Source organism: Hyperolius riggenbachi, chromosome 4 (genome assembly GCF_040937935.1).
Source record: "Hyperolius riggenbachi isolate aHypRig1 chromosome 4, aHypRig1.pri, whole genome shotgun sequence".
NCBI lineage: Eukaryota > Metazoa > Chordata > Amphibia > Anura > Hyperoliidae > Hyperolius > Hyperolius riggenbachi.
The window spans coordinates 453,071,647-453,095,000 of NC_090649.1; the positions used below are offsets into that span (position 1 = coordinate 453,071,647).

Consider the following 23,354-nt stretch of genomic DNA (forward strand, 5'->3'; position numbering starts at 1 on the left):
AAAAAAAAAAAAAAAAAAAAACATGATCTGCATACTAAATCAACAGACAAGTAACAGACAAGTAAATAGGATTTTTCTCCTTGTAACGGGATGCTGGACGTTTTGACAAAATGTCCCCAGGTTGTAAATGTAAGTTCTTCTCCTGTCCCCCTCACCCTCCTGCCATCTGTTAAGGGCCCCTTGCCACCTGGCAGGGCTACTCCTGCCATCCTGTAGGGCCCCTTGCCCTCATGCTGTCATGTAAGGCCCCTTGGCCTCCTACTGTCCGGTAGGGCATCTCTGCCAACCGGTAGTGCCCTCCTGATGTTCAGTTGGCCCCTTCTTCCATCCTGTAGTGCCCTTCTGCCATTGAGCAAGGACCCTTCTGCCCTCCTACTGTCCGTTAGGCCCCCATCTGACCCCTTTTCCTCTTGCCGTCTGCTAGGGCCCTTCACCCTCTTGCCGTCCATTTGGCCCTCTTCTGCCCATTGGTATGACCCTTGCTTAAGTAGGACGCTTCTGGTATTGCCCCTCGCCTTCCTGCTTTCGGGTAGGCCCCCTTTGCCCTCCTGCTGTCTAGTAGGCCCCCTTCTACCCTCTAGTATGGATCCTGGCCCTCCTGCCCCCCAGTAGAGCTAACCCATTGCGCCACAGTCCTGCCATCTTGTCCCCTTGCCGGTTATACACACACAGGGTAGATTTCTCTGTTTCCTTGTCACCCGTGCAAGAGTTCAGGCCCGCTTTAAAAGAGTAATAATATCTGTGTCTAATGCTCTGTGAGCGGTAGGCATTCATTTTGCAATTTCATATATAAACACTGAAGCTTATGAAAAGCTATTATGTCTATGTTCATGTCTGTTCATAATCCGGAAATATGATCGATCTCAAATGATACAACAGTGTTCTCCCCAAGCCCTATCAGCCAGGTGCTCCGCTCGGCTAATATTGGTGAGCGTCTGGCTTTTATCAGCTTTCTTCCTCGCTCTCCTCTCTCCCCTCCTATCAGAACCGGCCTGACAATGCTGCAGACCTGAATCGTGTCATTCAGACAAAATCCTCTAGGGGGCAGCAGCGCAGTACACTGTTATAGCAGATGAACTTCCTCAAACTCTCTGTTGCTGACACACTAGGAGAGAGCTGCTAGCTCAGGCATGGGCAAACTTGGCCCTCCAGCTGTTAAAGAGTAACTGTCAGGCTGCAGAAGCTAATTTAAACCTCTATTCTCCTGTGTTAAACAGTTTAGAAGGAAGCCCAAAAGCAATTAGTGAAGATAAAAATCTTAGTTACCTTTGATGTGTGCTTATCTTAAAGGCTGTTATAGACCCATAAAGACGCAAGCCGCATACTAAACTGCAAAGCATTCTGGGGCCCTCCCCTCGGCTGCTAATGAGACGTTACAGCAGCTTGGTAGCACTGATAAATCTCGGGCAGAGTACACTGCAGGAGTCAGCTATTGTTCCTAGCCACATGGCTCATTAATATTCACTGCACACTGTGTTATTTAGTACAAGCTTATCTGTGATCAGGAAGCAGGCAGGACATGACGACACATTTGACAGAAAAACATGGAGCCTGCCATGAGCTGTCAGGAGCATCTATCTCTGCATATACTATATACAAATTCTGTGAAATCCAAACGTGGACAGTGAAATGCATATGTAATGTAAGTACAGCCAATCTTTAGCTACTGATATATGTGTTTATTTTCTCTGAGACCTTATACCTAACAGCTCCTCTTTAAGGAACTACAAGTCCTTCAATGCATTGCAGGAGTCCGACAGCCACAGTCATGACTCATAAAGGCAAATGCATTGTGGGATTTGTAGTTCCGTAACAGCTGGAGGGCAGTTTGCCCATGCCTGTGCTCATTAATATTCACTGCACTCTTAGCTGGCCCCGCTTTCTCCACATGCTGCTGCAGTGCTGAGGTGAGCTTTTCCTATGAATGACAAAAGCCTACTGTGCAAATATGTGGGATGTGTATGTGTGGGTATACTGTGCGATTTCTGTGTCCCCTGTCAGATGGCCCTGGGACCCTTGGCAATTGCCTAGGTTGCTCTTATGGAAGCGCTAGCACTGCTATTCCCTGTCCCACTCCACCCGGCTACATTTTCCTGCCACCCGGCTGGGAATAAATTCTGGGGAGAACACTGATCCAAGGCTTATAGGTTGTGCTATTGCCTTCTTCCTGTTGGTGTTGGGGAGATGTCTGGGATTCTCGCATAATGGGTTTATGTTGGTTTTCAGGTTGCCGGCAGATGACTCCTCCGGGAAGCAGCTGGTGGCGGAGATCTCTCACTCGGGGAAGAAGAAGGAGGCGGGCAATGTCTGTGCTCTGGAGGCATGTCGCATGCTGGACATGAGAGGGCTGCTGCGCCAGGAAGCAGGTCCGTGCTGAAACCGCCTCGCTATTTCCCCTTACATCACTGTGTAATTCTCACTGACGGTTAAAGATGGATTCACGAAATGCAAACTATTCTGGCATATATGCAGGTTTTATGCTTACTGTTAATGGTTTGGAACTGGGCCAACAAAATGCACTTGCTGTCGAATTCTGAGCAGAATTATCCACAACTGATGGACCATCTCCTTTTAAAGTGTACCTGAGACGGGGATATAAAAAAATATATATATACATACCTGGAGTTTCCTTTAGCCCCTCCAGGCTGATCGTTCCTTCGCCGCCGTCCTGCACTGCTAGGATCTTTTGCTATTCGCCCTGTAAAGTCCTTCAGTCGGGCCCATTTGAAGTATGCGCAGTCTGGCTGCGTGCTCCCGTCACCTGGGCAAAGAACCCCAGTGATGGGCGTGCCCTTGCCGCGCATGCACAGTATGCTCCAGACCAAAGGCCTTTACGGGGCGAATAGCAGAGGATCCAGGTGGCGCCATGGGACAGCGGTGGAGCATTCAGCCTGAAGGGGGTTGGAGGAAAAAAATATATTCTCCCCCCCCCCCCCCCCCCAATTACCTCTAATCGTTTCCTATATTTGTAGGTTCCTCACAGACTAACATGTATACTCAGAAGTGGCTAACACAGAATACATACAGAAAGTTCCGCTTTATGGGATTCCAGACAGCAAGAGACACGGCACCATCTTCAATGTATAGCTTTTATATCCATCAGGGATTAACAAACAATTGCACGTGCGGATAGGAAGTTGTGATCAGGCAGGCTAGCTAGCCGTTCTGTTGCTTGGGGGGGTGGGGCTGGTGGTACAGAGCAGCATGCATGGTTCCATAGGCGGTGTGAATAGAGGAAAGAGTGCTCTCAATTGAGTCGATCTGCCAGGCTGATGTCTGGGGCTCTGTACACATGCTACATTCTCAACAGAGGCAGTCGTTGTTGGCCGGGTTTCATCTACCGTGTGTATGGGGCTGTAGTTGGAACCGCACACTATAGAAAAAATTCTTATACTGTATAAAGTCTGGGGAGCTTGAGATGGGATATGTTTCTTCAACCTGAAACAGCGTAAAGTAATAAACTTAATATAAAAATGGAATTTACAGGGATTAAAGGGAAGGTTCAGGGACTATAATAAAAAAAAAAAAATCCATATCCACTTACCTGTGGCTTCCTCCAGCCCGTGGCAGGCTGGAGGTGCCCTCGGCGCCGCTCCACAGGCTCCCGGTGGTCTCCGGTGGCGCGCCCGACCTGGCCAGGCCGGCGGCCAGGTCGGGCTTCTTTTGCGCTCCAATCTGCGTCTCACTGCTGCGTGCTGACGTCATCGGATGTCCTCCGGGCTGTACTGCGCAGGCTCCGTAGTTCTGAGCCTGCGCAGTACAGCCCGGAGGACGTCAGATGACGTAACCGCGCACCAGTGAGACGCAGATTGGAGCGCAAAAGAAGCCTGGCCGCCTGCCTGGCCAGGTCGGGCGCGCCACCGGAGACCACGGGGAGCCTGCGGAGCGGCGCCGAGGGCACCTCCTGCCTGCCACGGGCTAAAGGAAGCCCCAGGTAAGTGAATTTGGATTTATTTATTTTTTGATAGTCCCTGAACCTTCCCTTTAAGATAGTGAATCACAAATACTTACAGTGACCTGCCTGCACCTTAGGCAAGGGATTTGTTGATTTTTCAGTTGGAAGCAGTGTTAAGAGTCATCAGGCAATCTCTGCTACCCCCCCTCCCCCCCCCCCGATCTACTTACCTGGGGTTTCCTCCAGCCCCTTGCAGCCGACATGTCCCGCCGATGCAGAGGCCAACCTCGAGGTCGTCGTCCACTGCGCCTGCGTGAGTGCGGCTGTCAATCAAGTCCACATTGTCTGCGGTGTACTGCGCAGGCACAGTAGTTCTGCGCCTGCAAAGTACAGTCCGGACAACGCGGACTTAATTAAGGCATTGAGAAGTGAAAAAATAGAAGACAGATCAAGAAAGGATTGGTATTCGCTGTGTAATTTGCACATGTTTAATCCACTGTGAGCCTGCAGGTCATCATCTTTACTGCTGGCATACATGGGGAAAAAGGGACAGCACCAACTGCCCATATCTATAAACACACCCCTCAACCCTTTAGCAGTCAATTTATTTAGAGGCTTGCAAATGCACCAGGCCAATATATTTTAGCACTTTTTTTTTTTGTTACATTTCCCTGATTCTAAATTAGTACTGCTGTAATATGTATTCATGGCCACTTGTCACTAAGCGGCAGTAACAATAACTGAGGACTTCTGCTTTCAGTTTCTATATTTTCTGCTACTAGAGAGGGAGATCAAAGCATTCCAGGAATTTACGACATGAGTTCTGCTGACTGAGGTCAAAAGTAGTGCATTTATCTCAAGCGAGATGACTATTAGAGTTGGTAACGGGTTAATGTGATAGGCTAAAAGGTGTGTGTGTGTGTATCTACTGTATGTATACACACACACACACACACACACACACACACACACACACACACACACACACACACACACACACACACACACACACACACACACACACACACACACACACACACACACACACACACACACACACACACACACACACACACACACACACACACACACACACACACACACACTTAGCATCAGCATTATTTCCCACAATGCAGTGTGGTCCACAGAAAGGAAACGGCCAGGGCCACTGTGGGAGGGGTTTCACCACAGTATCAGCCACTCAGACATCCCTGATTCACTATTAGGTCCTGAGCCCACTGACGCAGTTGTGTCCGCTTCTGTCTGCTTTTCAGCATCTCTAACATTGATGTGTTTAACTGAAAAGCGGACACAACTGCATCAGTGGGCTCAGGTCCTTAGAGAAAAGGTAGCGATTTCTCATGGGAAAGGGGGTATCAGCTACTGATTGGGATGAAGTTCAGTCCTGGGTTAAAGTTCTTGTTTGAAAGAGATGTACAGCGTTAGGAATGGGGTTATGTAACAGATGCCCAGTTGTGAATGGTGCCGTAAGATTTCACATGCTGATTGTTGAAATAGCTCTCTGAAGTTCCAAATAAAGAGAGAGTAAAAACACGCCGTTTGTTTTTTTTTAGTTTCACGCAAAAGGAAATCAAAGAACTGGGAGGACGAGGATTTCTATGACAGTGACGATGACACATTCCTAGACCGCACCGGCGTGGTGGAGAAGAAACGGCTGAACCGCATGAAGAAAGCCGGCAAGATCGAGGAGAAACCAGAAACCTTTGAATCCCTGGTGAGTGACCGGCCGGGACAAGGTCCTCCAGCACCCAAGGCTGAGACACCAAAGTGCGCCCCTCCAACCCTGCCACCCCAGCCGTCACACACTGATTGCTATAAGACTAAGAGGCGCCTCCCCAAAACCTTAATATCTAGTTATCTGGCTTGCAGTCACTGCCATGTATCCCCTTTTCTTATTTCTTTCTGCTTCATACACAATTAGGAATGACAGCTGAATGAATTCTGCGCCCCCTCCTACACTGCGCCCTGAGGCTGGAGCCTCTCCAGCCTATGCCTCGGCCCGGCCCTGAGTGGCCCTCTTCATCTGACAACAGGAAGGCCAAAATGTGGATGCTCTGAAGCTGCAGCTGTAATGTGGAGCTGGGGGACGTCAGTGTTCTCCCCAGGGTCAATTAAGTGGGCAGGCCGCCCGGCTGTTTTCAGACCCCGCCCAGCTGTTGTCAATCACCCACCAGCTGCAAAAAACCCCAGGCAGGAGCGCTCCATTGCCTGCTAGCAATCAGCGTCCAGCTCTCGCACAATAGGGAGAGCTGACGCTGTACACTGCAGGAGCTGGGGAGCGCTCCTCTGCCTGTCACCTCACGCTGTCTGGTCTGGTGGAGCAGGGATTGGCTGGCCAGTAGTAAGGGGCGACACCATGCGTGTCATCTAGCTGAAAACTTCTGCTCCGTCTCTGCCTCCCGCCCTCCAATGAAACAGGCTCAGAAGCAGCCGTATCAGTCCGCCGACAGTGCGTACACACGCCGGACTGTCGTTGGCACGCCCACCCAGCGGGAGGTAACGACGGACCCGTCGTTGCCTCCAGTCCGGCGTGTGTACGCACCTTTACAGGGCATGTACAGTGACGGTGTTTCAGAGGCAGCCTCCTCTGCACTCAGCTCTTTTCTGCTCTGTCCCAAACTGAAAGTAAAAAAAAAAAGCAATCTTCTCTCCTGCTGTGTCTGTATCTACCCCCCCAGCTCCCCAGCTTGCATCCTGTCAGTAAAGATCCTCCTCCCCCTTCAACAATCACTCTGCAGGAACCAAGTGGACCTGAACTCTTGCATAGAAGGAAAACAGTGAAATGTACCCTGCATGTATTTATAGAGTCTGGCCTGTCTAATTACCCCTCTTGTCTAATCACAATTTGTAGTTTTATTTCTCCCCTGTGTCACCTGACTGCTATGGCAGATAAACGAATTTGAAAGCACATGAGGTTAACAATGTCTGCTTCCTTGAAAGCAGGAAGTAGAAACAGTGCAGATTTATTGAAGAATTTGTATCAGCTGTAACAATGAAATGTCTTCCATTAAAGTTTATTATGTTGCTTATCTTTTAGAGAAGAGAGGAAGTTCTGAGTGCTGGTCTGCTTTAAAGGAACCTGAGCACCATAATCTGAAATACTTTCTCCCTAATGCTAGGTACACACACGATGCAATTTTCTGACAGATTTACTGTCAGATGGACTATTGCCGGGGGGCGTGGCCAAGATGGAGACTGGCTAACAGCTAAAGTAGGGAGCTCCGCCATCCAGCACATTATACCGTCTCAAAAGGACTGTTTCTGCATAAATTCGGCTGAACTGACGCTGCTCAGTCTGCTCCACAGATAGATCAAACACTGGAGTGGTACGACCCAGCACCGCTGACAGGGCGAGTGGATTCCCTTCCCCCGCTCCCAGGCAGAGGGGAGGCCGCAGGCCCTTCCAGAACTCCCCGTGTGTTGGAGAGATACTCTCCCTACGAAGACGCTGCAATGTCTCAGAGGTCAAACAGAACAAACAAGGAGAAAGACAAAGGGAAAGCAGATAAGCATCTGTCTCCGGAGAATCCAGACACTTCCCAGCCCCCACCTGCCTCTGCTGTTAAACACAAGCCAGACGCATCTGAGCTGCTGAGCCCAGACCACGAGGCAGAACAAGATGTCGACCAACCCACTCCACCTAATCCGTTTGAAATCCTGGAGGCAATTAAACACTGCCAGGCCACACTCACACTCAAGATGGATACATATGAGGCTGGTATGAGTCTCCTGCGCCAGGATGTGTCCACACTGAGAGACCGAACAAGTGCTGCTGAACAAAGAATCTCAAACCTGGAAGATGTGCAACAATCCCATGTGCGTGCTATTCCTCGTATGGAGAAGCGCCTCTACGAGCTTGAATCCAGGGCAATCGATGCAGAGAACCGCAATAGGCGAAGTAACTTAAGGCTGCTGGGCTTACCGGAGGGCACAGAGGGAGAAAATGTGCCTGATTTCATTGAAGCTCTACTTCGCAAGCTACTGCCGGAAGATACTTTTTCATCCTTCTTCCTCATAGAAAGGGCTCATCGGATCCCCGCAAAGAAAGGCCCTCCTGGATCACTCCCGCGCCCGCTCATCTTTAAAATCCTGAACTACAGGGATAGAGACTCGATCCTCGCTGCAGCAAGGAAGATCGGCGAACTCTCCTATGAAAACTCTCGCCTAATGCTGTTTGCAGATTTTACAGCTGAAACTCAAAAACTGCGTAAGTCATTCGCACAGGTAAAGATCAAGCTCAGAGAGAGGAAAATAATCTACGCCATGTTATTCCCGGCGAAATTGCGCATTCAAGATGGTGAGTCTACTATTTTTTTTGATAAGCCAGAAGACGCCATGTCCTGGATAGAATCTCTCCCTAGGCAAATTCCCTGAACTAAGCACTTGCTGCTCATGCGTTCTATATACTTAACTATATGGCCTCTATATATATATAGAACTTTTTCTTGGTGTTTTACTGCTCTGCGGACATTTGATGTGGTTCTCTTTCCTTGGAACTCTGCTTTGACCTGAGTGCAATATACTGTAGCTGCTGATATACACCCGGATCACCTGCTTTATGTGCATGGATTTGACATTCTTAAAAAGCTATCCACTAAAATATACACCCTTTATGTTTTTTGCAATGTTCAGTAGCATGTCACCAACTATGCACTGTAGGGTATACAGCCGAAGAACACACCAAGTTCCAGAACTATACCGCTGCATGCTCCTGTTAATTGCTCTGCAGTGCGGTTTTGTCGCAGGTTATGATATTTAAGTTTTGACCTCTTCTCTCAAATATCCATATAGTGCCATATATGTTAAAACTTGCTAGTTATGGCTGGCCGATAGCGGCTCCGCCTACCACAAAGTAAATTGTCTTTGATCTATGTTTGGTTAGCTGCTGGGATGGCATGTCTGTTGTTTCCTGCTGGGGTGGAGGGGGGACCCGGGACGGGCCGTGCATAGGGGCCCCGTCACTGGACCCCGCTACTGGCTGGGTCTATACCCCGGCTCCGCGTGCGGCCCGTCTGCGGGGTCCCCCCTCTGCTTCGGCTGGGCTCATCACGGACATGATTATGTGAAAGAAGTTTAAGTTACAAATGTGCGTTATAATTACCTTTTGTGTTAGTTCTGCTTTTCCTGTCCTCACCTAATAGTCAATAATTGATATAGGCTAAATATGCAATTAACATCTGCATAATTCACTGTGATAGGGGATACGTTGGCTTAATGTAAAAGATGGCTCCTTTATAGTGTTCATAACAGTGCAATATGCTAATTTGACACGATATGCCTTTAAGTGCCTGTCTGTGGGATGATTCTGTAGAGATGTTTTTCTCTGACCACTCATTGCTATGCATTCTGATCGGAGATTAAGCATGGGATAGGCCTGGCTTGCTGTGTGTACTGTGAGCCTGAACTTGCCAGCTCATCTATATGTAAACACGGGTTGACTATTTTGCACGTTAAAAACCGTATCTCGCCCGGCATAGCTGTGGTGAATAACTTCCCTCAGTCAAATCTATCTACAATGTGACTGCATTATTTGCGCAGAGAAGCGGCATGTCTGCTGACATAGTGGCTGTAGTGATATAGACTACATAAAGAGTGGTAAGGATGGGGGACCCCACGCTCTGCTGTGACATGTACTTTATAGCAGTAAAAGTAACGGTCAGGATTAGCTAGTTACCACGCTCTGATATCCTTCTGTTAGGCATTACACTGACAATGTCCTCATTCTATCCACTAGAGGGCAGTGGTACTACACAATATCTACTCTATAACAATTAGATTATTTCTAGTCTGAAAACTATGCCCTCACAGTGCTTTACAACTAAACTCTGCAATACCTTGGTTTTTATATTCCTACTCAAGAGACTCAAATAACAGCAGTAGATAAAGTGTGTGTGTGTGTGTGTGTGTGTGTGTGTGTGTGTGTGTGTGTGTGTGTGTGTGTGTGTGTGTGTGTGTGTGTGTGTGTGTGTGTGTGTGTGTGTGTGTGTGTGTGTGTGTGTGTGTGTGTGTGTGTGTGTGTGTGTGTGTGTGTGTGTGCGTGTGCGCGCGTGCGTGTGCGTGCGCGCGCGTGTGTGCGCGTGTGTGCGCGTGTGCGCGTGCGCGCCCGCGCGCTATACTAGTCTTGATATACTGAGAAGGAATTAGTTAAGCTGTGACTGGCACTTGTGTTGCAGGCGGAAGTGGTGGTTCTCCTATTATCAACTCCCCCTGAACTGATCCTAATGCAAGGTTGTGCTCTGTTGGTCAGGAAGGGCAGCTCTGTTATATGTTGTTTAACTTTGAAACGGTCTCCAAGTATTTGGACCCCCAGTCTTTACTGGGTGACGCTGGATGGCGGCTCCTTAAATACCGTCCGCCTTCACGCCCCCTTAATTTACATTCTTTAAACCAGGTGTTCTAATAGGGTTTTTTTTTTTTTTTTTTTTTTTTTTTTTTTTTTTCTTCTTAACCCCCCTCTTCTTCCCTCCTTTCCTCCCCTCCCTTGTGCGTCTTCCTTCCTGCCCCCTTTCACCCACGCATCTCCCTCTCGCTTTGCCCTTCTCTGTTACAGGACACTGGTTTATAATGTGATAGTGTCTGGAATTTGGTTTATTTTCCAGTCACTCTTTGGTATTCAGTTTGGGTAATAAGCTGTGGTATAGTTTAAGTGTATTTTAAGTACTACAGCAGGGTATTTGCTTTAGTTGTTCGTTTTCTATTTAGTTTTATCTGTAGTCATGGTACTCGTCACAGTCCACAGGACACCCCCGAATCAGTCTCTGCTCCTTTCGGCTGCACTGGACTCCCCTGGTCCTACCTCCCTCTCCCATGAAGCCTTTAATCTCTTTATTTGGTACAAATGGAAACCCCCCTAAAGATTATATCTTGGAACGTTAGAGGCCTGAGATCCCCATTTAAAAGATCCCTGATGTTCCAGTATATAACTAAACACAAGCCTCATATTTTGATACTACAGGAAACCCATTTAGATGGATCATGCACAAAAGCACTGAATAAGCCCTGGGTTAGTAGAGCATTTCACGCTACATTCTCTACCTTCTCTAGAGGAGTTTCTGTTTTAATAAGTAAGAGTATCACACATAAAGTAATAAGCTCCTGTGTTGACCCTGATGGTAAATTTGTAATCGTACATATAATAATCTCTGGTTCGATATTTTGCATTGTTGGCCTATACGCACCTCCACCGCTTCAGAAATCCCTTCTTGATACCTTAACGGTCTCTTTACAGAAGTATCTGCCAGCTAAGGTATTAATCATTGGAGATTTCAATGATATCCTATCTGGAAAAGATTCCACTAACCCTGCTAGAATTTGCAATACTGATCTTGTTAATTGGGCCGAGGCTCTCTCTCTTACAGAGATATGGAGATGGAAAAATTCCCGATGTAAGGCTTATTCTCATTTTTCAGCAGTGCATCGCTCTGCTTCAAGAATTGACCTTGCGTTTGCTAATGTGGATTTTCTAATAGGAGTCTCAGAAGCGACTTATTTACCAAGTGGTCTCTCTGATCATGCCCCCCTAGAGGTCACATGTCGTATTGGCATTAAACTTAATAGATCTATATGGAGATTGGATCCAAAATGGATTACTGACAAAGAAATAGGGGAGAAAATTAACACTGCAATTCAGCAGTACTGGGACTTAAATCTAGAATCAGCAAACGATAAAATACTATGGGATGCTTTTAAGGCTACTATAAGAGGAGACTATATCAATCAGATTAGCGCCAGAAAGAAAAATTACGACATATCCCTTAATTCTCTTCAAGACTCGGAAAGAAATGCAGCGAGTGCATATGCAGATTCTCCTGGGGAAACCAATTTTAATGAACTCATGCAGGCAAAAAGAAATATAAACCTACACATGACTGATCTTACTAAGATCTCTATACTGGAATGGCAACAAGCTGTGTTTGAAAAAGGGGACAAAAATGGGAAGCTCCTGGCTAATCTTGCAAAGAATCCAACTGTTCAATCTAACATTCCTGAAATCCGTTTGCCATCGGGTGAGATTTCTGCATGCCCCCCCCAAATCATTCAAACCTTTTATAAATACTATGAAACTCTATATAAATCCTCATACACTGATTCTCCGCCCGACAACACATATTTATTGCAAAACTTATCTATGCCATCTCTCTCTGAAGAAATCTCAGCTGAATTAGAGGTTGAAATCACAGAAGAAGAGCTTATAGATGCCATTTCATCTTTCCCGCCACAGAAGACACCAGGCCCAGACGGAATACCAATTGAGTTTTACAAAAGATATGCGAGGATAATAGCTCCGTACCTTAAAAATATATTAAATAATTGTCTAGTTAGTGGAGAGCTCCCTCCCTCCTTTTATCAGGCTCATGTTATACTAATATTAAAACCAGATAAAGACCCGCTAGACTGCCAGTCGTACAGGCCAATTTCCCTACTAAATAATGATTTTAAAATCCTTACTAAAATAATCACAACTAGAATTAATAAATATATTACAGAAATCATTAACCCAGACCAAACTGGCTTTATGCCACATAAAACAGACATAAATCTTAGAAGGATTTTTACGCATATCCAATCATCACAAAACATTAGCATACCGCGAGCATTAGCTTTTATGGACATTCAGCGAGCCTTTGACTCGGTCGAATGGCCATATTTATGGACTACCCTTAAAAAGCTTGGTTTTGGTGAGAAACTTATATCTTGGATACAAGCTATTTACAAAGCCCCTACCTCACAAATCAAAATTGGTACACAGCTCTCAGAACAATTCAGGTTACTCAGGGGAACTAGGCAGGGGTGCCCTCTCTCTCCAGCCCTTTTCGCCATCGCGATGGAACCAATAGCAACAGCCTTGAGGCAATCTCAGGACATACGGGGATTTGCTGTGGGTGGGCTGGAGGAGAGGGTATCCCTGTATGCTGATGACTTGGTCATATACCTAGAGAATCCAATGACATCCCTTCAAGGAGCTATGGAGATATTTAGAACATTTGCTCCATATACCGGCCTTCTGGTGAATCAAGCCAAATCTAAGGTTCTCCCGCTGAATGTTACATCATTACCTACCTCCTCGATGGAAATAGTCTCTAAAACTAAATATTTAGGGGTTTGGATTTCCAACAATACCAAGGATTTTTACAGCGATAATATAATACCTTTAATGCAAAACACAAAGCAAAAACTTGCAAGCTGGCAATGTCTCCCCTTGTCACTTATAGGCAGAATAAATTTAATTAAAATGAAATTGCTACCAAAGTACCTGTACCTGTTTAGAAATTGTCCAGTATGGATTCCCCGTCGGTTCTACTCGCAACTTACATCTATATTAATATCCTTTATATGGCATAATAAAAACCCCAAAATAAGTCTTAAAAAACTTCAACGCCCGTGGACAGAGGGCGGACTAGCCTTCCCTGATTTTTTTAAATATTTTTTAGCCAGCCAGCTTGTAACTGCTAATTGGTGGCTGACTCAAGACCCTACGAATGCTGCAACAGTATTAGACGCTGCTCTCCTTGGATCTTTTGAGGCCCTCAAACAAATACTGTATAGAGGGGTCACAGCACCTTATCCATTAACTAATAATATGAGAATAGTGATCAAGGCCTGGGATCTTGTACATAAGTGGAGCCGCCCCCCAGACAATAAACTTTCTCCTCATACCCCTATATGGAACAATCCAAAGCTGCCACAATTTTACACTATACCTGATCCTATAATCTGGATCTCTAAAGGTGTGTCTCACCTACAGCACATTGTGCAGTCTGGAAATCTAGCGCCATTTGATTCATTAAAAGAAACATTTTCATTACCTAACACCCACTTCTTCCGATTTCTTCAGCTAAGGCATGCATATGGTGCACAATTTGGTAACGCTATAGTTAGATTGACCACCTCAGAAATAGAAGATACTTTACTAAGTGAAAACCTTACTAAGGCCTTATCTAAAATCTATCAGCATATCATTCTTATAACTGAGCCACATATTACTACTTATAAACAATCCTGGCTTACTTTGATTCCGAGTCTTGATGATGAAGAATGGGAGGATGTGTGGATCAAGCCCTTTTCATATCTAATAGCCACTAGAGATAGACTGATCCAATTTAAAATCCTTCACAGAGCGTATCTGACTCCCTCCAAACTATCCAAATTTGATCCATTAAACCCTGTGCTATGCTGGAGATGCGCTGCCAACAATGCAAATTTAGATCATATGCTATGGTTCTGTCCCAACATAGCATCAAAATGGAAAGGTATTTGTGAGTATATTACTAAGATTACAAAAATCCATACGCCATGTGAGCCAATGTACTGTATTCTAGGGGACACTACTAAAATTGCACCTACCAGAGCACAAAGAACACTTATTGGTATCTTACTGTATTACTACCGAAAAGCTATTATACTTAATTGGAACAAGGCTGAATCACCTTCGATTCAATACTGGAAAAAATTAATAAATGAGTCAGTACACTTATACAAGGCAGCGTATATAGCGAGGGGATGTCCACAAAAGTTTGATAAAATATGGAAGTCCTGGACCAGTAATAAAGATACTGTATAAACCCAGAAGTCTAACAAATTATAACTGTTGTAATACATACCATGATTTATAGTCATATTATGTGTTTATTAATACCCTGACTATTAGTGTATTTAACAAATCCGCATAATGAGTATATCTATCTTGGTGGTAGAAGGGGGGATGGGGGAGGGGAGAGAAGGGGTGGCCATTGGGTGGTGGATTGTTTCTAGTTTTGTACCATGTGCTGTACTATGAGTTGTTCTTTTTTTGTGTGTGGACTCACCTGTGAGTGAGTCAATCTTTGGCTAGTTTGTCATGTTAATAAATTCAATAAAAAGAATTTTTAAAAAAAAAAGATGGACTATTGCCAACATGTCCAATCTGATTTCTGATCAAATTTCAGCCTGATATCCCATAGAAGTAAACGGAAAATCGATTGAAAAATCAGATTAAACATGTTGGAAATAGTCCATGCGACAGTAAATCGGTCACAAAATTGCATCGTGTGTACCTAGCAGGTACATCAGCTCGTCTCCTCATCCTCCCCCTATGCTGTAAGCAGAGTTGCACTTGGCCTGCACTTCCCAGTCACATGCCACCCGGCTACTTTTTCACGCCACCCGGCTGGAAAAAAATCCTGGGGAGAACACTGGACGTTATTGTAGTGTGTGAGAGTACATCTACTCTGATTGGTGCTGCTCACTAATCTAACTTGCTCGAGCTTAGGCCTACCTGCGCACACACTCCGCTCATAACTTTGATCGATTTTCATCTGAAATAGTTTATAGTTGCCGATCGGACAGAACGGGAAATTTTGACCGGGGAGCAGGAGTCGCAGTACGCTGCTGCACTTCCATTGATTTTTAATAGATTTCCTGAAAGTGGCTAATTTTTAGTCTGGGATATGTCATTCTAAAGCCATTGTGCGCCTGTGTGACATTGTGTATGTTAGCTGTGAATGGTGGATCTATATTACTTCAGTTACCTCTTGCTTGCTGAGTTGCCCAGGCGCACACAGATCCACAGGATTGCATGTCCCATCCAGCTTCCCGAGGGACTGCCTCTACCTGTCCTGCGTGAAGCAGGTATCCCTCAATTTCCCTACTTCACAGTGGACCTATTGGCTACAGAGCGGGATAAGCAGCAGTAAAATAGAACACTGGTGAACAATTCTCACTACTGCCAGGGACTATTATATATTGGGAATGCTGTAGATGTGATATACTTGGACTTTGCTAAGGCCTTCGACACTGTTCCCCACAAAAGTCTGGTGCAAAAGTTGAGGATGCAAGGACTGGGGAAGAGTCTGTGTGCTTGGATAGGGAACTGGCTAATGGACAGAAAACAGAGATCATACTAAAAATGGGTGACTGTTAGCAGTGGGGTCCCGCAGGGGTCTGTACTGGGTCCAGTGCTCTTCAATTTATTTATTAATGACTTAGTAGACACAGTAGAAAGCAATGTTGCTATTTTTGCAGATGATACAAAATTGTGCAGAATCGTCAACTCTCAGGAAGATAGTGACATATTGCAGCAGGATGTGGATAGGATGGCTATATGGGCACATACATGGCAGATGAAATTCAATGTTGAAAAATGTAAAGTCATGCATTTTGGTCGTACCAATGGTCTAGCACCATACAAAATAAATGGAATACAGTTGGGGACATCAAACTTGGAGAAGGTCTTAGGAGTACTCATCGACAGCAAGTTAAATAATTGTATTCAATGCCAAGCCGCTGCAGCTGAAGCTAATAAAATTTTGGGATGCATTAAAGGGACTCCGAGCTCAAAAAAAAAATGAAAATTGCACTCACCTTGGGCTTTCTGCAGCCCAGTGTAGGTCGGTAGGTCCCACGACGGTGCCCTGGCTCTTCTCCCAGGTCTTCTCCCAGAGATGGCTGGGCGGCGGTTTCTGGGCGGCTCCAGGCGACACTGGCCCGAATGTCGGGCTTCCGCATACGACACGTGTGACGTCATCACGGCGGTCGCACATGCGCCGTACTGACACGCCGGCCGCCGTGATGACACGAGGCGGCCGCCGTGATTACGTCACACGTGTCGTATGCGGGAGCCCTACACTTGGGCCAGTGTCGCCTGGAGTCCCTTTAAAAGGGAAATAAAAACTCGAGATGCTAACATAATATTGTCCCTGTTTAACTCTCTAGTAAGACCACATCTGGAATATGGAATTCAATTCTGGGCACCACATTACAGGAAGGATATTGCAGTTTTAGAGCAGGTGCAGAGACGAGCAACAAAATTGATATGAGGGATGGAAGGTCTCACTTACCAAAAAAGGTCAGATAAACTGGGTTTATTTAGTCTAATTAACATGTATAAATACATCAGAGGGCAATATAAAAGCTTGGTGGATGAGCTTTTTGTCCCTAGGCCTTCTCAAAGGACTAGAGGACATGATCTGCGCATGGAGGAAAAGCGATTGTCATTTATTTAGGAAAGGGTTCTTTACAGTAAGAGTGATTAAGATGTGGAATGCAATGCCACATGAAGTAGTTATGGCAAATTCTATACCTGCATTTAAAGGGGTCTTAGATGCTTTCCTTGCATTAAAAGACATCGATGGCTACAATTACAGTGGGTTGCAAAAGTATTCGGCCCCCTTGAAGTTTTCCACATTTTGTCACATTACTGCCACAAACATACATCAATTTTATTGGAATTCCACATGAAAGACCAATACAAAGTGGTGTACACGTGAGAAGTGGATCGAAAATCATACATCATTCCAAACATTTTTTACAAATAAATAACTGCAAAGTGGGGTGTGCGTAATTATTCGGCCCCCTGAGTCAATACTTTGTAGAACCACCTTTTGCTGCAATTATAGCTGCCAGTCTTTTAGGGTATGCCTCTACCAGCTTTGCACATCTAGAGACTGAAATCCTTGTCCATTCTTCTTTGCAAAACAGCTCCAGCTCAGTCAGATTAGATGGACAGCGTTTGTGAACAGCAGTTTTCAGATCTTGCCACAGATTATCAATTGGATTTAGATCTGGACTTTGACTGGGCCATTCTAACACATAGATATGTTTTGTTTTAAACCATTCCATTGTTGCCCTGGCTTTATGTTTAGGGTCAAAAATAAAAAACAAGTGTCAGCGCCAAGGCAGAAGGCGACCGCAGCCGAGAAGGACAATGTCCAAAAGTCCACACAAGCAATGAATATATAAAGTCAGCGCAGGTCTATAGTAATACAGCTTTCGTCATTTTCTGGTATACAGGATCTTCGAACAAAAGGATAAAGAAGCAAGGCTTACCAGATTCCAACAACCCACATTATAAGGTTGTAAACGAGTTTGATAGGTGGTCCGCAGAACTTTCAAATGGTGTCGTTTCACCAGCGATGTTGCACACTACAGATTCCTCCGGAATATAGTAGATATCCTGAGATCGCAGAGACTCACCAAAGGGGAGTCCAGTAGGATAGTGACATGAAAGAGATGTACGGCACATCTAAGTGTAAACCGTCTTTATTACATAACAAGTAAAACAATTAAAAACAAGGATAAAGGAAAACTCACATACGGGGCCCGTGCACTGGGAACCCCGAAAAAGTAGCGCGCATAAAATGGTCAATAGAAGACCTCAAATAAAATGGTGCCGCCTGTCGCCTTCCCAAGGCGCCTTGGGAAGGCGACAGGCGGCACCATTTTATTTGAGGTCTTCTATTGACCATTTTATGCGCGCTACTTTTTCGGGGTTCCCAGTGCACGGGCCCCGTATGTGAGTTTTCCTTTATCCTTGTTTTTAATTGTTTTACTTGTTATGTAATAAAGACGGTTTACACTTAGATGTGCCGTACATCTCTTTCATGTCACTATCCTACTGGACTCCCCTTTGGTGAGTCTCTGCGATCTCAGGATATCTACTATATTCCGGAGGAATCTGTAGTGTGCAACATCGCTGGTGAAACGACACCATTTGAAAGTTCTGCGGACCACCTATCAAACTCGTTTACAACCTTATAATGTGGGTTGTTGGAATCTGGTAAGCCTTGCTTCTTTACCCTTTTGTTCGAAGATCCTGTATACCAAAAATGATGAAAGCTGTATTACTATAGACCTGCGCTGACTTTATATATTCATTGTTTATGTTTAGGGTCATTGTCCTGCTGGAAGGTGAACCTCCGCCCCAGTCTCAAGTCTTTTGCAGTCTCCAAGCTTGCCCTGTATTTGGCTCCATCCATCTTCCTATCAACTCTGACAAGCTTCCCTGTCCCTGCTGAAGAGATGCACCCCCTGAGCATGATGCTGCCACCACCATATTTGACAGTGGGGATGGTGTGTTCAGAGTGATGTGCAGTGTTAGTTTTCCGCCACACATAGCGTTTTGCATTTTGGCCAAAAAGTTCCATTTTGGTCTCATCTGACCAGAGCACCTTCTTCCACATGGTTGTTGTGTCCCCCACATGGCTTGTGGCAAACTGCAAATGAGACTTCTTAGTCGTTCTGTTAACAATGCCTTTCTTCTTGCCACTCTTCCATAAAGGCCAACTTTGTACAGTGCATGACTAATAGTTGTCCTATGGACAGAGTCTCCCACCTGAGCTGTAGATCTCTGCAGCTCGTCCAGAGTCACTATGGGCCTCTTGACTGCATTTCTGATCAGCGCTCTCCTTGTTCGGCCTGTGAGTTTAGGTAGACGGCCTTATCTTGGTAGGTTTACTGTTGTGCCATACTCCTTCCATTTCTGAATGATCGCTTGAACAGTGCTCTGTGGGATGTTCAAGGCTTTGGAAATCTTTTTGTAGCTTAAGCCTGCTTTAAATTTCACAATAACTTGATCTTGTGTGTTCTTTGGACTTCACGGTGTTGTTGCTCCCAATATTCTCTTAGACAACCTCTGAGGCCCTCACAGAGTAGCTGTATTTGTACTGACATTAGATTACACACAGGTGCACTCTATTTAGTCATTAGCACTCATCAGGCAATGTCTATAGGCAACTGACTGCACTCAGATCAAAGGGGTCCGAATAATTATGCACACACCACTTTGCAGTTATTTATTTGTAAAAAATGTTTGGAATCATGTATGATTTTCGTTCCACTTTTCATGTGTACACCACTTTGTGTTGGTCTTTCATGTGGAATTCCAATAAAATTGATTCATGTTTGTGGCAGTAATATGACAAAATGTGGAAAACTTTAAGGGGGCCGTATACTTTTGCAACCCACTGTACTAGGTAATGCCCAGTGATGTTGATCCAGGGATCTTATCTGATTGCCATCTGGAGTCAGGAAGGATTTTTTTCCCTTTTGGGGCTAATTGGACCATGCCTTGTAAGGGTTTTTCGCCTTCCTCTGGATCAACAGGGATATGTGAGGGAGCGAGCTGGCGTGGTACTTTGTTTTCTGGTTGAACTCGATGGACGTATGTCTTTTTTCAACCCAAATAACTATGTAACTATGTACCGATCTGTCCTCCGTAAAGCGCTATCCCTCCGTTCCTCACTTTGCAGTTGTACGAATGCACAGACGGGAGGAGTAACACAGACAAAACAGACATGAACACGCACAATAAAGACACCACCTGGCAAACACCTCAGGTTGCTGGGTACTGCCTATCCAACCTCCATAAAGCCGGTAGTCCCACATTCCCCACTTTTAGAGATTGTATCTGGTATTGGGCATTTAGATTAAGAGTCCTTTAGTTAATCCAACTGGCAAAAACGAAAACATCTTGGCCAATAGGATTGTAAGCCCACCCACCAACTCCAAGGTAGACTCGGCACCGGCATGGCTGGCAGTGCAACTATATCATAGTCAGCTACTATATGTGAATTAAAGACTTTTCATTGTGTGCTGTGCAAGATTTCAGATCCTCTTTAAAGGAGTTATCAGGGATTTTGTAACAAAATAAGTGCTACTTACCCGGGGCTTCCTCCAGCCCCAAGCTCCCAGCATGTCCCTCGCCGCCTCTGCCTGCTGGTCCCCGGCGATGACGTCACTGCGCCTGCACGAGCTGCGCTGTCAATCACCGCCACGTGGACCGGAGCGTACTGCGCCTGCGCTTGGGGCTGGAGGAAGCCCCGGGTATGCAGCACTTATTTTGTTACAAAATCCCTGATAACTCCTTTAAGAGGCTCCTCGGCCGTGAAAAGAAATACTGATTTTTTTAAAATAATATTTTTTATCCTTTTTTTTACCCTTTTTCTAGAGCGCTAAACTGGAGTCTGTGGAGAAGGAAATAGTGGAGATCGCGGCGCAGCTGAGAACGTCTCAGACAGGTAATGGGCGGCGACCTCCACCTACCTGCTTGACCTGCTCACCTGCATGCAGCATTTTATCACTAGAGATACTTAGTGAGATGCTTAGGATTCCGGCTTGTGTGCAGATTTCATGCAAAAACTGTATAACACTTGGAATGGGTGAATCAAATATACTTTTCATGGATTCCGATTTGAACAATCCCAAACTGCATACAATTTGCATTACATTTGAAGGGAATGTTGGAGGATGTATAGTGTGCCTGAAAGGAAAAAAAGTACCCCAAATGGGTACTTAAAGAGAATCTGTATTGTTAAAATTGCACAAAAGTAAACATACAAGTGCATTAGAGGACATCTCCTATTACCCTCTGTCACAATTTCGCCGCTCCCCGCCGCATTAAAAGTGGTCAAAAACAGTTTTAAAAAGTTTCTTTATAAACAAACAAAATGGCCACCAGAACAGGAAGTAGGTTGATGTACAGTATGTCCACACATAGAAAATACATTCATACACAAGCAGGCTGTAACAGCCTTCCTTTTGTATCTCAAGAGATCATTTGTGTGTTTCTTTCCCCCTGCAGCTCTCATCCACTGAATAGTGACAGGCTGTGAGGCTGATCATTTCTTCCTGCAGACAGCTCTGCCCCTGTCTGTAATTCCTCAGTATTTGAAAGCCCAGCCAGCTCAGAGGACGATTTATCCAGCTTGTAAAAGATAAGAGAGCAGAGAAGCTGCCACCATCTAAATAACACACATGGCAGTGTGCATAGAGGGGCCTGGAGAGGGGCGTGCATCACAGAACCACAACACTAAAGAGTTGGCTGCCTTCCAGACACAGGGCGACAAGTCCGACAGGGGAAAGATAAGCTGATTTATTACAGAGACGGTGATAGAAAGTGCTGCAGTAAGCCAGAGCACATTAGAAGAGGTTTAGGAACTTGTAGGATGGTAGAAAACAGGATGAAATTTTTGTTACAGAGTCTCTTTAACCAGGTAGAGGGAAGCCCCTGGGACTCCCAGAAGCAGGAGGCTTTTTCCTGGGCTTCAGCACGGAGCCTAACTGACTTCCTGCCTAGACTGAGCATCTGCTCCTTGCTACTGCTCAGATACATGCCTTCCTATGCAGTGCGGTCACGTTTGTTTGCATACGGAGTGTGGTTGTGCAGTTCTGTGAGTCTCAGCGGCTTCTGGCTTGCTTTACAACTCTCAACTGTGTTTGAGTGTACGGCTGCATTATTGTCACTACGTTTTCTGTCCACCCCACCCAGGTGAGGCCCAGGCTTCCTCGCAGGACTCTCTGGACGCCTTCATGACAGAGATAAAAGCGGGGAGCTCTCTGGACAGCGTCTCCCGTAAGAAGCTGCATCTGCGGAACCTGGAACTGAAGAAGGAACAGCAGAGACTGAGGAGTCTAATCAAGATAGTCCAACCAACCAAACTCCCGGAGCTGAAGACCAAGTGAGTTGCGTAGTTCAGTATTCTGCCAGTGCGTCAGACCCAGTGAGTTCCGTAGTTCAGTATTCAGCCAGTGAGTAAGGCCCAGTGAGTCCTGTAGTTCAGTATTCAGCCAGTGAGTCAGACCCAGTGAGTCCCATAGTTCAGTATTCAGTAAGGGAGTCAGACCCAGTAAGACCTGTAGTTCTGTATTCAGCCAGTGCGGCAGACCAAGCGAGTCCCGTAGCTCAGTATTCAGCCAGTGCGGCAGACCCAGTGAGTCCAATAGTTCAGTATTCAGCCAGTTCAGTATTCAGCCAGTGAGTCAGACCCAGTGAGTCCCATAGTTCAGTATTCAGTAAGGGAGTCAGACCCAGTAAGACCTGTAGTTCTGTATTCAGCCAGTGCGGCAGACCAAGCGAGTCCCGTAGCTCAGTATTCAGCCAGTGGGTCAGACCCAGAGAGTCCCATAGTTCAGTATTCAGTAAGGGAGTCAGACCCAGTAAGACCTGTAGTTCAGTATTCAGCCAGTGCGTGTTGAGTCTTCCCTGGGGAAATCTCCTCTAGAGCCGCCACTCTCCAATTTGTGCCTTTTAAACTCATTTTGTAGAGGCAATAAAACACTCTTTACATTTTGCAGAGGCTGGAGATGGAACAGGATGTATCTGCCCCTTACTCCCTGCAGTGCCGTTACTTTCTTACCTAATAAGTCACCAGTCATACGTTATCACATGTGACAGCAGAGAATTACTGCTGGGAGAGGAATGAGTGGAGAGACAAATAGGACTGTTGCTTGGAGAGCCTTCTAGGAATTGGTCACCTGGTGGAAACCATGTTTAACCCACTGTGGCCTCCCAGGAGTAGATATTGCCCTAGCGAAATACATATAAAGGGTGCGAATACACAGTGCAACTGAGTGGTTACCAAGCAGTGACTGTGTGGTTCTTCTGGGAATCCAGCGCTATGTTGAAGTGTTCATAACGGCTCCAAGTGTCAACACTTAAAGCTTACCTGTAATGCTCCCCCAAAAAATTGTGTACTTAAGTCAGTAGGGGATGCCTCAGTCTACCTACATTCCTCCTGCACTGCAATGGGACCCTCTGAACAATCTTCAACTTTAAAGTCAAAGATTGCTTGTGGGAGTGCTTCCCCCCCCCCTGTATATTACTATGTAGTTGAATAAAGCTTGTACACATGTATGAGACATATCGCCTGGCCGGCTGGGCCATCACGTGACTGGTTTGCTGAGC

The 23,354-nt window shown here is 45.7% G+C and overlaps 1 protein-coding gene across 1 annotated transcript in view; it reads left to right on the forward strand.

Annotated features, from left to right (window-relative positions):
• The window catches only part of SLC4A1AP (solute carrier family 4 member 1 adaptor protein), a 79,476-nt gene that overhangs the window by 41,804 nt on the left and 14,318 nt on the right, over positions 1-23,354 (forward strand). The window contains exons 4-7 of the mRNA XM_068233443.1: positions 2,227-2,366; positions 5,470-5,630; positions 20,619-20,688; positions 21,939-22,128. Of these exons, the coding sequence (XP_068089544.1) occupies positions 2,227-2,366; positions 5,470-5,630; positions 20,619-20,688; positions 21,939-22,128 (561 nt within the window). The remainder of the gene's footprint in view (positions 1-2,226; positions 2,367-5,469; positions 5,631-20,618; positions 20,689-21,938; positions 22,129-23,354) is intronic.